Raw genomic sequence first — 12,994 nt, forward strand, 5'->3', positions numbered from 1 at the left:
GACATGTGTACTGAAAGAGACATTGTGAAGGAAGATAATTCCGTATGACTCTTAAACATACAGTGGAAGATGTTTGTAGTTCAAGAGGTGCAAATGAAACAATCAAGTGGCTTTTATCCATTCTTGATATAACATGAAAGAACCTACTCCTCTTTGTAGCTACTGAATTGAGCCTTATTCTAGTGGAACCTCACAATGCAAACTGCACTGGCTTTGGAGGTGGGGTGCTGTTTTGTTTCTTAAACACAGTGTGTCTTTGTTGTCAAAATTGGCCTGGAACTCACTGTTCTCCTGCCCCAGACTCCTTAGTGCTGGGATTAGAGTCATGCACCATCAAGTCTGGATGCAGAAAAAATATTGAATGTAATTGGTCATAGCAGTACATTAAAAGCAACCTAAGGGAGCAGGGTGCTGGTACATGCCTTTAATCCCAGCACTTGGGAGACAGAGGCGGGTGTATCTCTGAATCGAGGCAAGCTTTGTCTTCAGAGAGAGCTCTAGGATAGTGAGGGCTACACAGAAAAAAACCTATCAAAAAACCAAACAAACAAACAAAACAATCCTATGGTCTGGGGAGATGACTCAGTAGGTAACATGCTTTCTTTGCAAGGATGAGCTGAGTCCAGATTCCTAGCAGTTATGGAGAAACAAGGCATGGTGGCTTATGTGTATAACCCTAGCTCTAATGGGTCAGAAGCAGGTGAATCTCAAAATCTTGTTGGCCAGCCAGCATAGCCAAATTGGTAGAGTTTAGGTTCAGTGAGAGACTGTGATACAAAAACAAGAAAGAGGTCACTATTGTTGACCTTTGACTTCTGCACACAGGGGAGAATACCTTTATAAATGTGAACACATAAACCACAGACACATACACAGAAAGAAACTTGTGCCCATCATTAGCAACAGTTAAATAACAGACACAGACATACCCACTGAAAAAGAGAAAATGACTGTGTGTTAATGAGATCACTGGGATAGCTTATTTATAGATCTTTGCATGCCTGCACAAGAGGCCGTGTTCAATACCCAGCATAGATGGTTGGTTGGTTGGTTGGTTGGTTGCTCAATCAACAGATAGGCAACAGATAGACTTCTTTTTTTGAGGCAAAAATCTCACTGTTGTGTAGACATACCTGGAATTTACTATTTTCCTTCCTCAGGCTCCAAATTTTATCCTAATTTTTGAATAATGGTAGCAAGGGTTCAGGCAGGAGGCTTACAACAGGCAGATTGGGCTGACTTAAATGATCTGAAGGTGAACGGATCAGTTCATTCACATATCATTCTTCTTATGGTTCTTTTTTCCTCAAAAATTGTTCTTCCCAAAAGTTCTCTCTAAAATCTTTGATTTATCCTCAAAAGTTCAGTGTAATAATTTTCCTTCTATAAACTCTCTTTAAAAGTTCTTTTTAAAAATTCTCCAAAAGTTCTTTTTTATCCCACAAGGCTTCCAGTTTATATACCCACACAGATACAATTAACAATTCTCTGACAGTTGCAATAATACCAGGCATGCATATCTCCCAGAACCAGGAAGGCAGATAAAATCCTGAGAAAAGCTGGCGCCTCGTGTCTGAGGGTGGGGTGACTTGTAATATGTCCAGGCAAATTTAAGTCTCAGAGGGGACGAGACTTGTAAAAAGTGCTGTTAACTGATTAAAGGGGAATACTAAGGCTATGTGGTTTGAGATACAGAGCCTGCAGCTCTTACCGTTGATGTCCTGGTGAGAAGGAATTTCCTTTCTTTGGGGCCTTTTTGAGAATATAAAGCACCCAGTATATTTTCTCCATCAGAAGTTAATTCTGGTAGGTTGATACCTAGAATGTTAATTGCTACTTCTGTAATAAATGATAAAGGCTCTCAGCAGAGTGAGTATGGAGTTTCTCAGTTGAAATTTGTACAGTTTGTTCTTGGTTTTGGTTTTGGTTTTGGTTTGTGATGATCTCAAGGTGGAGTCAACATCAATGAAGCTGATAGTGGTCTTGAACAATCCTCCTGCCTCCACTCTACAAGTGCTGGGATAATAGGTGTTCTAACACCCTGCCAAGCTTGTGGTATGTTTATAATACTGTTCATCCCTGGGTGTGTGTGCATACATGCAGCTGCTGTGGCACATGTGTGAAAGTCAGGACAATGTACAGATATTGGAAGGAAATCCTTCCTTCTATTGTATGGGTCCCAGGAAACAAACTTAAATTGTAAGGTTTGGCAGCAAGTTCATTTATGCACTAAGCTATCTTGACTAGCCTAATGTTTTTTTTTTTTTTGGAATGTGTTTGGGTATGTGGCTACTTATGTTTGAGTACCATATGTGTGCCAAGTGCCCTCGGAGGGTTTAAGGCATGGACTATCACACTTAGTTAACCGCTTACATTTTGAGATGCTCTTTTGCTATGTGACTTACCCTTGAACTTAATCTGATACCAAGGCTGACCTCAGATTCTCAGGCTTCCTGCTGACTTTAGAGATATATGCAACCATGCCAAACAAGATTGGAGCTTTGTACAGTATACCCCAACAAACGGGCTCTATGTCACACGAAAGATTGGTGGCAGAGTTCATGGGACATTAAAGGAGTGCAGGTGGAGAGCAGGCCACCATATATATAATGTGGTCCTCTGTCTGTCTTGTCCTCTGCAGGCTGTCAACCCAGGCAGGTCCCTGTTCTTGCTATATGCCCTCAAGAGCTCCCCAAGGCTTGGCTTGCTGTATCTGTACCTGTTTGACTACACAGACTCCTTCCTACCCTTCATCCATACCATCTGCCCTCTTCAGGAAGGCACCTCTGGGGAGGACATCCTCACCAAGCTTCTGGTAGGTACATGGTTCCTGGAAAAAGTAATTCTACCATATCTCAGTGTCGTACAGAACTGGAGAGAGTACACCAGCCTTTGTGTGCATTTTTCAGGGAGAGTTCCCAGGAGAAGAAAAGAAAGATTTGCCCTCTCCTGGAAGCCAGCTTCATTTTCTACACTACTCAACCAGAGTGATGGCCCTTTTAGTCTTGAAATTTTTTTTTTTAATAAAAAGCATTGCTTTTGTTGCAAAAGAAATCATTGTAGGTCAAGAACATCCTATATTTGATGTATGGCCTTTCAAATTTGGAAGTATCCCTAAAGGGTAGTATTTAGCTTACTACAAAGCAGGGCTTGGATCTTCTCTGAAGGCCTCACAGTAGTCAGCCATGGTCCAGGGTATGACTGCTGGCATTGGCCAATTGTTTCATCCATGTCAAGTATCAGTCCCCTGGGAGATTACTTTTACTGGAACTGTTTCTCTGGTTCTACTTGGTCATTTGAGAGTAATGTCATTTACTTTGCTACTGTTGGATTACTTTTTTAAAATTTTGGTTTTTTGAGACAGGGTTTCTCTGTGTAACTTTTGGAGCCTGTCCTGGAACTCACTCTGTAGACAAGGCTGGCCTTGAACTCACAGAGATCCTCCTGCCGCTGCCTCCCAAGTGCTGGAATTAGAGAATTAGAGGAATGCACCACCACTGTTCAGCTGGATGAATTCTTGTAATCTGTCTTTCTCAAAGTGTCAAGCATATAGTAATTATGGTCTCTAACCCTCACCAATAAATGCTAAAGCAGAATTTCCACATCTCCAAAGGCCCCTTGAAACACGGCAGTCAAGTGCCTGCCTACTGATCTTGGTCTTGAGTGGAGTTTAAAGTCTGCTTTACAGGGTGTTCCTCTAATTACCCAATTTCCAGCTATTCCATGACTGTTAGAATATATGTACAGAGGCTGTGACATATTTCTATTTCCAAAAGCATCAATAACCCCTGACTTTTTGTCTATTAACACCAAATTAAAAGTGTAAGTACACACTACCAAGAAATCTTCCACCGGGCAGTGGTGGCGCTCGCCTTTAATCCCAGCACTCGGGAGGCAGAAGCAGGTGAATCTCTGTGAGTTCAAGACCAGCCTAGTCTACAAGAGCTAGTTCCAGGACAGCCTCCAAAGCCACAGAGAAACCCTGTCTCGAAAAATCCAAAAAAGAAGAAAAAAAGGAATCTTCTGGTTCTGCTTGCCGGAGGCCGCTGTGGTACGGAGACCCCCGGGTGAAGCCACCATCACCATGTCTGACCAGGAGGCAAAACCTTCAACTGAGGACTCAGGGGATAAGAAAGAAGGAGAATACATTAAACTCAAAGTTATTGGACACGATAGCAGTGAAATACATTTCAAGTGAAAATGGCAACACATCTCAAGAAACTCAGAGAGTCATACTGTCAAAGACAGGGAGTTCCAATGAATCCACTCAGGTTTCTCTTTGAAGGTCAGAGAATTGCTGATGATCATACTCCAAAAGAACTGGGAATGGAGTAAGAGGGAGTGATTGAAGTTTATCAGGAGCAAACTGGGGGTCATTCGAGGGCTTAGATAATTCTTTTTATTTTTTTCTTTTCCCTCAATCCTTTTTTATTTTTAAAATAGTTCTTTTGTAATGTGGTGTTAAAATGAAGATTGAATGCTGGCACTCCATCTCTTTTAGGCCATCTGGTAATGTGGATTCTAGTGTTCAATATTCATTATTGGTTGTTTTTGCTGTGCTGATTTTTGGTGATCAGACCTCAGCTCCCATAATATTGCCCTTCTTATTTTAAAAAATTTCATGTGTGCACCCTTTTCAGGACTGTGCATTTCAGGTTTGTGATGATAAAAAGATCAACTAGTGGGGGCTTTCCTGTGACCTTCCATTGGCCCTGAAGTTCCAGCATGCAGTTGCCTCACTCCTGGACTATGATTTTCAGTGGGAGATGGAACTTTTTCAGAGAACTGAACTGTGGGAAAATGATCTTTCCTCAGCTTGAAGCTACTTTTAAATATGAGGGTCTGGACCAAAAGAAGAATATCACATTTGTAGTTAAGATGACAGATACAGTGAGAATAACAACTAACTCCAAAGATGGCTTCACTGGAGAGGGAGAAGCGTCCTGAGAGTAAGACAGGCTGTCTGAAGATCCCAGGAAAGCAGTTAGTAACAGTTACTCATGCAGAAGTGTATGCAACAGACACTGCTCCTTTTGATTCTGTTTGTACTTTTTGTCCTGGGACATGGGTTTTCAAGGGACATCGTCTGTACCAGCTTCATTAAAATAAACAACATTTGTAAAAACTGTAAAAAAAAAAAACTTCCTTCCTTCCCTCCTTCCTTCCTTCCTTCCTTCCTCTCTTAGTTTTGCTTTTTCGAGATAGTTTCTCTGTGCAACCCTGGTGTCCTAGAACTCGCTCTGTAGACCAGGCTGGCCTTGAACTCACAGAGACCCACCTGCCTCTGCCTCCCAAGTGCTGGGATTAAAGGCCTTCACCATCAATGCTTAGCTTCATACCTGGCTTTTATGAAGTATGGAAGATCCAAACTCTGGTTCTTGTGCAGCATGTATCCTTAACAATTAAGCTGTTTTTCTAGCCCCATCTTTATTTATTTTAAGATAAATTATTACAAAGGAGATTGATATATTAATATTCTATTTTAAGCCATGCACATGCTTTTAATCCTAGAGCTCTGGACTGAGGCAGAAAAAATGTGAGATCAAGGCCAACTAGAGCTATATAACAAGATGCTGTTTGAAAAACTAAAATTTAGATTGTTAAAGGGGTATGTGAAGGTCTCCCATCAACATCACTGTGAAAGTCAATCCTGTGATTGGGACTGTGTGTGTTATTCTTCAAGGACCTGAGGGAGCCCACATGGAGGCAGTGGAGAGAATTCCTTGTCAAGTACTCCTTTCTCCCATACCAGCTGATTGCAGAGTTCGCCTGGGACTGGCTGGAGGTCCACTACTGGACATCACGCTTCCTTATCGTCAATGCCATGCTGCTGTCTGTTCTGGAGTTGTTCTCTTTTTGGAAGATCTGGTCAAGAAGTGAGCTGAAGTAAGTGTCTTTTTGTGGGACTGGGAGATGCTGGGAGCAACAGAGGGTAGTAAAGACATGCCAATGAGGAAGTTCCCCTTTAAAGTGTCACCCACATCAGAGCCTACAGTGACTGTAACTCCAGCCCCAGGAGACCTGACATTCTTTTCTTGTACTGTATTCATGTGCAGAAACCCGTACATGGACACATACACACACACATAATTAAATAAGTAAAATTAAGTCTTTAAAAAAAAATCTTCCGAGACTCCTCAGACTCTGGTTTGAGAAATATTCCTTAAGCAGCAAATAAGAAAGTTACTTGTGTCTAGGAGACAGACTGCATTGCTTTTGTTCCTGATTTTCTTTGGTTTCTTTATTTTATTTTGTTAGAGATGGGGTCTGTCTTAAACACCAGCACACATAAAATTAAGTAATTAAAACAGATGGGCCTGTATACAAGCCTGCGGTGCATTTTCTTGGTTAAGGATTATGTCGGCCATGCCATTCCTGGGCAGGTGGTCCTGGGTGCTATAGGAAAGCCAGCTGCATAGCTGTGAGGAGCAAACCAGTAAGCAGCACTCCTCCATGGCCTCTGCTTTATTTCCTACGCTGACTTCCCTGGATAGTGGACTACACACAGTAAGCTGAAATAAGTCCCTTCCTCACAAGTTGATTTTTCTTTAATTAATTAATCTTATGTGAATTGGCGTTTGTCTGCATATATGTTCATGATCTTAGAGTTACAGACAGTTGGTAGCTGCCATGTGGGTGCTGGGGATTCACTCAGGTGCTGGGAATTGAACCCCTGTCCTCGGGAAGAGCAGTCAGTACTCTTAACTGTTGAGCCATCTCTCCAGCCCCCAACAGGCCAATCTTAAAAAGACATTTTCTCAATTGTACCAAATTGACAAAAAACTAGTTAGCCCAGGGTTTTGCTATTGCCTCGACCTGATTATGTCCTGCCTCAGGGTTCTGAGTAGTGGGGAATATAAGCATACACTATTGTGCCTGGCCCTTTGTGTTCATTGGTTTTGTTTTGTTTAGTTTTTAGGTTTTCATTTTTATGTGTTTATTTATTTATTTAGAGACAGGGTCCTCCTTTGTAGCTAGCTCTGTCTAGCCTGGAACTCATTATGTAGACCAAGGTCCCAAAGATCTGTCTGCCTCTGTCCCCAAGGGCTGGGATTAAAGGTGTGCTTAACAAACCTGCCTCTGCCTACCAAGTACTAGTATAATAAGCACATACTCCCATAACTGATTTCCATATCTCATATTTAATAACAAACCAGATAATCTCTGAGGGAATGTTTAAAGGATTTTAATAATTGAGGGATAAGTGGAGGAAAAGCAGGTAATTTGTAGAAAGGAGCTGTATAGTAAAGGCCAGAGAGGAGTCATCAAGGAATTTTGTAGTGTTCTAATTCTGCTTTGCCTGTACTTGGGACAGTAATAACTTCCCTGGATTAAAGTAGGATTTGAATAGATCTCTTGGTGGCAAGTGGCAGGAACCTACCTCATTGAACTTACTACAAAGGAAATGCCCACCCAGAGTAGAAAGCATGTTTGGGACCAGAGACCCAAATACTGTCCTCGGGGTTGCCTGGCTCAGGACCACCTTGACTGCAGGCTGCCCTTCCCAGTGCTACTCAGCTCTTGTTGCCCTCATGGCTATGGCTACCCCAAAGCTTGCCTAGCAATGCCAGGAAAAGCAGACGCTTCTCTTCCCATCATACTTGAAACAAGCCTTGACTCCGATTAGTCCAGCTTGAGTCATGTGCCCACCCAGACGTGTCACACTGCAGGAGTGTGCTGCACTTTCGTGGCCACGTCAGACCACATGGGACCAGTGTGGGAGGGAAGGACTGGAAATCTACCAGTCATAGAGTACGTGCTCACACTGCCCAGACAGACGAAGCAGGCACCTCCAAAGCAGTTCAAGCTGTTTCAGGGAGACACTTACAGGCAGACAGGCCACCACATAGTTTCATATTGGTGTCCCATCTCCCACAGGATCCCTGGCCTTGTAAATAGTTTTAGGAGTCTCTCGTGTCGGTTATTCATTTAGAGAATGCGCATCTCCATACTTGTGCTTTATCCCTGCTATATTTCATCCCCAGCACAGGATATTGGTGGTACATGCCTGAAGATGCCAGCCCTCAGGAGGCAAAGGCAGAAAGATGAGAAGTTCAAGGTCATCCTCAGCTACATAGCAGGTTTGAGCCCAGGCTGAGCTCTATTAGACTTTGTCTCAGAAAAAAAAAAAAAAAGCGCCATAAAGCAGATAGAGTAGAGACACCAGTGTGCTCAGAGGACATCCGTAGGGAACATGTGCTGGAGACTAGTGCAGCGGGTGCTTCCCCAGCTGTGGGGCGGATCCTCACTGCCCAGCATATCCAAGCCCACCCCCACCACTCTTCTTTTCTTTTCAGGACAGTGCCCCAGAGGATGTGGAGCCATTTTTGGAAAGTGTCTACGCAGGGGCTGTTCATGGCCATGTTCTGGCCACTCATCCCTCAGTTTGTCTGCAACTGTTTGTTTTACTGGGCTCTGTACTTCAACCCAATTATTAACATTGATCTGGTGGTCAAAGAAGTCAGGCGACTGGAAACCCAAGTGTTATGACCAGCAGCAAGGTCCAGGAGAGCCTGTGAGTCTTCTGATGTCCAAACTGTTGCATTCAAGGAGGCAAGCAACTCATTTCTACCCCTGGTAAAGCAAGGTGCTGCTTCTATGTGTCAGGGCTTCAACCAGGTCCCCTGTCTCAAAACAACAACAACAAAGGCCACCATGGTCAGTAGCCTTAACCTCATGGACTGACGGGCTTATTGGGGTCAGTCCCAACCTATGGGTCAAGTTCAGGAAAACAAGGATAGGGTTTGGTCATAGGCATAGATTGTTGTGTACACAAAATACATAGGAAAACCCAGAATTCAATCGCATTTCCTATTGAGTAGTTGGTAGGTTTCAGGTAAAGCAGAGAAAGCTTCCAGCTGAGTGAAGATGGCTAGCTGTCTTTTTTCCTGTTGCAGTTATTGGAAATTCAGCTCTCCTTCCTGTGAGCAGGGAGCTGAGTGAGATTCCCATCAGGCCTAGCCAGTCAGGTGACTGAGACCACTGCTCAGGGTTTTCGCTTTGAAAATGTAGTCTGCAGGATAAATCCAGTATAATCTATTCAAGGAAACAATATATAAGCTGCTCTCACACTGTGTAATGTATAATCTTTATTGTCCTGTTCTGGAGTATAGCAGCAGGTATAATTATGCCAAGTGCTGCCATCATAAGTATGGAGTGAGCTGAAGGGTGACCTTTATTTCTTGCCAGTGTGGACACAGCAGATATAGAGTGAGCTCATTAGCCTTGGCCTTGTGGAAACAAGCTTACATCCAAAGAGAGAGAGAGTGCGTGTGTGGGGGGTGTGTGTAATTCATTAACCATTTAAGATTTCACTTAAACTTTGCATTTGAAAGTTTGGAAAAATTACTTGAAATAAAAATTAAAGATTTTTATACAAATAAAACCTCTGTAGAGGAATCTGATTGCTGAGGAAATACAAAGGAACCCTACGTTGCTCTATGTGTTACAACTAATTACATTGAGTGGATTGTTGAGCCAGGATGCAGCTTAGTGATCTCTCCAAAGAAGGAAAAATGTTCTTTCCCAGTTTTCTCATGGAGTCCCGGGGCTCCATGGTTTTTTGTCTGCATGAGACAGTGGCTCTGTGGTTCAGGCACACACTGTAGTGTTTGTGCATTCCTGGACATAACCCTGGAGATTGCTTCCTGCTTTCCTTTCCATGATGAAGTAGGGGTTGGATAACAATGGTTATTGTACTGGTAGTGACTGTCCTAGATTCAATGGTACCCAAGTTAGACCACAAATAACCAGCCTCCCTGTATCCCATTCCCATCTGTGACCTTCCACACTGACCCCACCTGCACCAACACCACACCTCAAAGATGAGTAATGCCCAGGTCCTCTCTGGGAAGAGGAGATGTGGCCTAGAGCAACCAGATGGGTAGCTGCTCTAATTTCCATTAGAGTGGACTGCAGGTTTGCTCTAATCCTTGAATTTTCCTACCCTTCCAGGAAGGCTTGGGGGCATAAAAAGGGAGGTGTTCATGTGAAACATTCAGACCTCTGCAAATCTGAGCCTTATATAGAACAGGCTTGCCTTAAACTGGTTAGATAGCCCAAGATGATTTTAAGCTTCTCATCCTTGGATCTCTCCAATTCTGGGATTACAGATACATGCAATCACACCCAGGTCTATATGGTGGTAGTGATAGAACTCTGGGTCTTATGCATTAAGGCAGGTACTCTACTAACTTAGCCATATCCCCTAGCCCAAAGGGGGAATTTCTTTACACAGATCCTGAGAAACAGTTGACAGAATTAGGAGATGCCTCTGGTATCCAAAAGTTGGCAGTGATAGAGATGGAACTCTGGGCTTTATTTGTGGTTAGGCAAGTACTCTGCCACTGAGCCACATCCCCAGCCTAAAATTGCTTTTCAAGAAGCGTTAATTTAATATAGAAAAGACTGAAAATAATAGGGTATAGTCTCAACTGCATCTTTTTTTATGTAATATTTTACTGTTTAATATTAAAATGTTAATCCAATATATTTTTATTTAAATTAGAAACATGCTTGCTTCACATGTCAATCCCAGCTCCCTCTCCCACCCCTCCTCCCTTGCCCCTTCACCAGCCCAGCACCCAATCCCCACACCATTCCTCAGGGAAGGTGAGGTCCTCCACAGGGGATCTCCAGACTCTGTCATTTCATCCAGGGCAGGACCTAGGCTCTTCCCCATGTGTCCAGGCTGAGAGAGCATCCTTCCATGTGGAGTGGACTCCCAAAGTTCATTAACGCCATGGTAAACACTGATCTACTACCCAAGGACCTAGAGATTGCTGAGGCCTCCTCACTGACACTACATTCAGGGAGTCTGGATCAGTCCCCTGCTGGCCTCTCAGCCATCAGTCTGGGGTTCAAGAGCTCCCCCTTGTCCAGTCAGCTGTCTTTGTGGGTTTCACCAGCCTGGTCTTGACCCCTTTGCTCATCACTCCTTCCTCTCTGTCACTGGGTTCCAAGAGTTCAATTCATTGTTTAGCTGTGGGTATCTACTTCTGCTTCGATCAGTCACTGGATAAAGGTTCTAGGATGGCAATTAAGGTAGTCGCCAATCTCATCATCAGGGAGGGGCTCAACTGTATCTTCTAAAACTAGAAAAGCACTGTGTACACACACACACAAACACACCATACATATATAAAGGGGATTTATTAGAATGGTATACAGGTGGTCGTCCAGCTAATCTAACAATGACTGGCTATGAATGGAAAGTCCAAGAATCCAGTAGTTGTTCAGTCCAACTGGGTGAGCTGGAATCCTAAAGAAATAGGCTGTAATGCCAGTGAAGGAACAGACTTGTTAGCAAGTGGAGGGCAGGCAGGCAAAATCTCCAGCAGAAGGGAAGACCCAGATTAAAGGTGTGTCTTCCCACCTCAAGATCCCATGGGGTGTCACCTTTGAGGTGTCTTCCTACCTCAAAGATCTGGATTAGAAGTGGATGTACTTATTTCAAATTAAGCAAAAATTCCTCATAGTTATGTCTTCCATTTTTTTAGTTCTAGGAGACTACCAAGAATAGCCATCATAAATCTACCCCTTGTTAATTTGACACATAATCATATGTCCTTAGGGCATGATTAGTTAACAAATGAAAACAGTAAGAGGTCATAATGACACCTAAACATAACTTCCACATACAATTGACAAATGCATTATGTATTTTTTTTTTTTTTGGTTTTTCGAGACAGGGTTTCTCTGTGGCTTTGGAGGCTGTCCTGGAACTCGTTCTGTAGACCAGGCTGGTCTCGAACTCACAGAGATCCACCTGCCTCTGCCTCCCGAGTGCTGGGATTAAAGGCGTGCGCCACCAACGCCCGGCTCATGCATTATGTATTTAACCAGTCATAATTATGCCAACATAACTCATTCGTGCCATCACACACACATAAGTACAGAAGAGGTGGCAGTGTCCCTTGAGGGACATCCTTTCAGTATCTCAAACTTAAATAGGATAACCATTCATATTCTCTTAATTGATGTTATATTACATAAAGAAATCGAGGCGAGAAAACATGAACATTTGTACAAATGCATTCTTAACAAAATAAAACAGCAACACTCATGTCAACTATAATCCTCATTCCTGTAACTGGTCACATAGCCTTAGCTGGCATTTATAACCACCTTCCTCTACTACGTTTCCTGCACCCCTGGCAAGAACTTCACCAAGTCTTGGCTCTTTTCCTGGAGGAGTGACTCATACCTTCATCCTTGACAGGTCTATACCCTTTGTCGCCTGAATTAGGCTTCCTGAATTAGGCTGTTGTAGTTTCCTGTTGACTTTCATTATAGGACATGGTAGCACCAAAAGGCACCCTAGAAGGTCTCCTACACGCCAGGCATTATCTTTCTTACCTCCATTGTAGGCAAGCAATCTACTTTCCTCATGGTAATCTGCATCAATCACCTTTCTTAACACTGTTATCCTTTCTTAGCCTGTTGGTTTAGGAGCATTAGAAGCCCAAACTCAGAGAGAAGTCTGAGTTTCCAGCTCAATGAAATGTTGGTTGTGGCTCTAGGAGCACTACCCCCCTCTGGAACCAACAGAACTTAGATCATGGGAACAGGAAGCAAAAATTCTCCTAGTGAGTCAATAGGGGTGATAGTGAATGAAACTATTCCCTTTCCTACCCCCTGATTCTTGTGGATCCTGGCTATGGGAGAAAGCATACAATATATGGGACAGTGGTTCAAAAAATGTTCCACCTAGTGGAAAACCCTGCCCCAACCTTCCAGGCTTCTGCCTCCTGCATGGTGCTATTACTGTGTCTTCCAAAGGCCATCCCATCTTTTCATCAGGCCAGCTGCTCCAGGATGGTGGGGAACATAGTAAGGTTAGCAGATCGTGAACCCACGGTTGTAACTGTCTTTCTGTGAAGTGAGTTCCTTGGTCAGAAGCAATACTATATGGAATCTTCTGACAATGGATAAGGCATTCTGTAAGTCCACAGGCAGGGGTTTTGACAGAAGTGGTATGTGTAGGAAAGGCAAA

The 12,994-nt window shown here is 43.3% G+C and overlaps 1 protein-coding gene and 1 pseudogene across 4 annotated transcripts in view; both read left to right on the plus strand.

The window, feature by feature from the left end:
- Positions 1 to 9,385, plus strand: part of Bfar (bifunctional apoptosis regulator) — a 35,207-nt gene extending 25,822 nt beyond the window's left edge. For all 4 annotated transcript variants that reach the window (XM_005082030.4, XM_013121966.3, XM_013121967.3 and 1 more), the window contains 3 exons: positions 2,642 to 2,815; positions 5,684 to 5,886; positions 8,298 to 9,385. In XM_005082030.4, coding sequence (XP_005082087.1) covers positions 2,642 to 2,815; positions 5,684 to 5,886; positions 8,298 to 8,490 — 570 coding nt within the window. In that variant the 3' untranslated portion in view covers positions 8,491 to 9,385. The remainder of the gene's footprint in view (positions 1 to 2,641; positions 2,816 to 5,683; positions 5,887 to 8,297) is intronic.
- LOC121133779 lies at positions 2,825 to 4,634 on the plus strand (annotated as a pseudogene).
- Positions 9,386 to 12,994: the final 3,609 nt, after the last annotated feature.

The sequence above is a fragment of the Mesocricetus auratus genome, unplaced genomic scaffold (genome assembly GCF_017639785.1).
Source record: "Mesocricetus auratus isolate SY011 unplaced genomic scaffold, BCM_Maur_2.0 Super-Scaffold_100024, whole genome shotgun sequence".
NCBI classification, from domain to species: domain Eukaryota; kingdom Metazoa; phylum Chordata; class Mammalia; order Rodentia; family Cricetidae; genus Mesocricetus; species Mesocricetus auratus.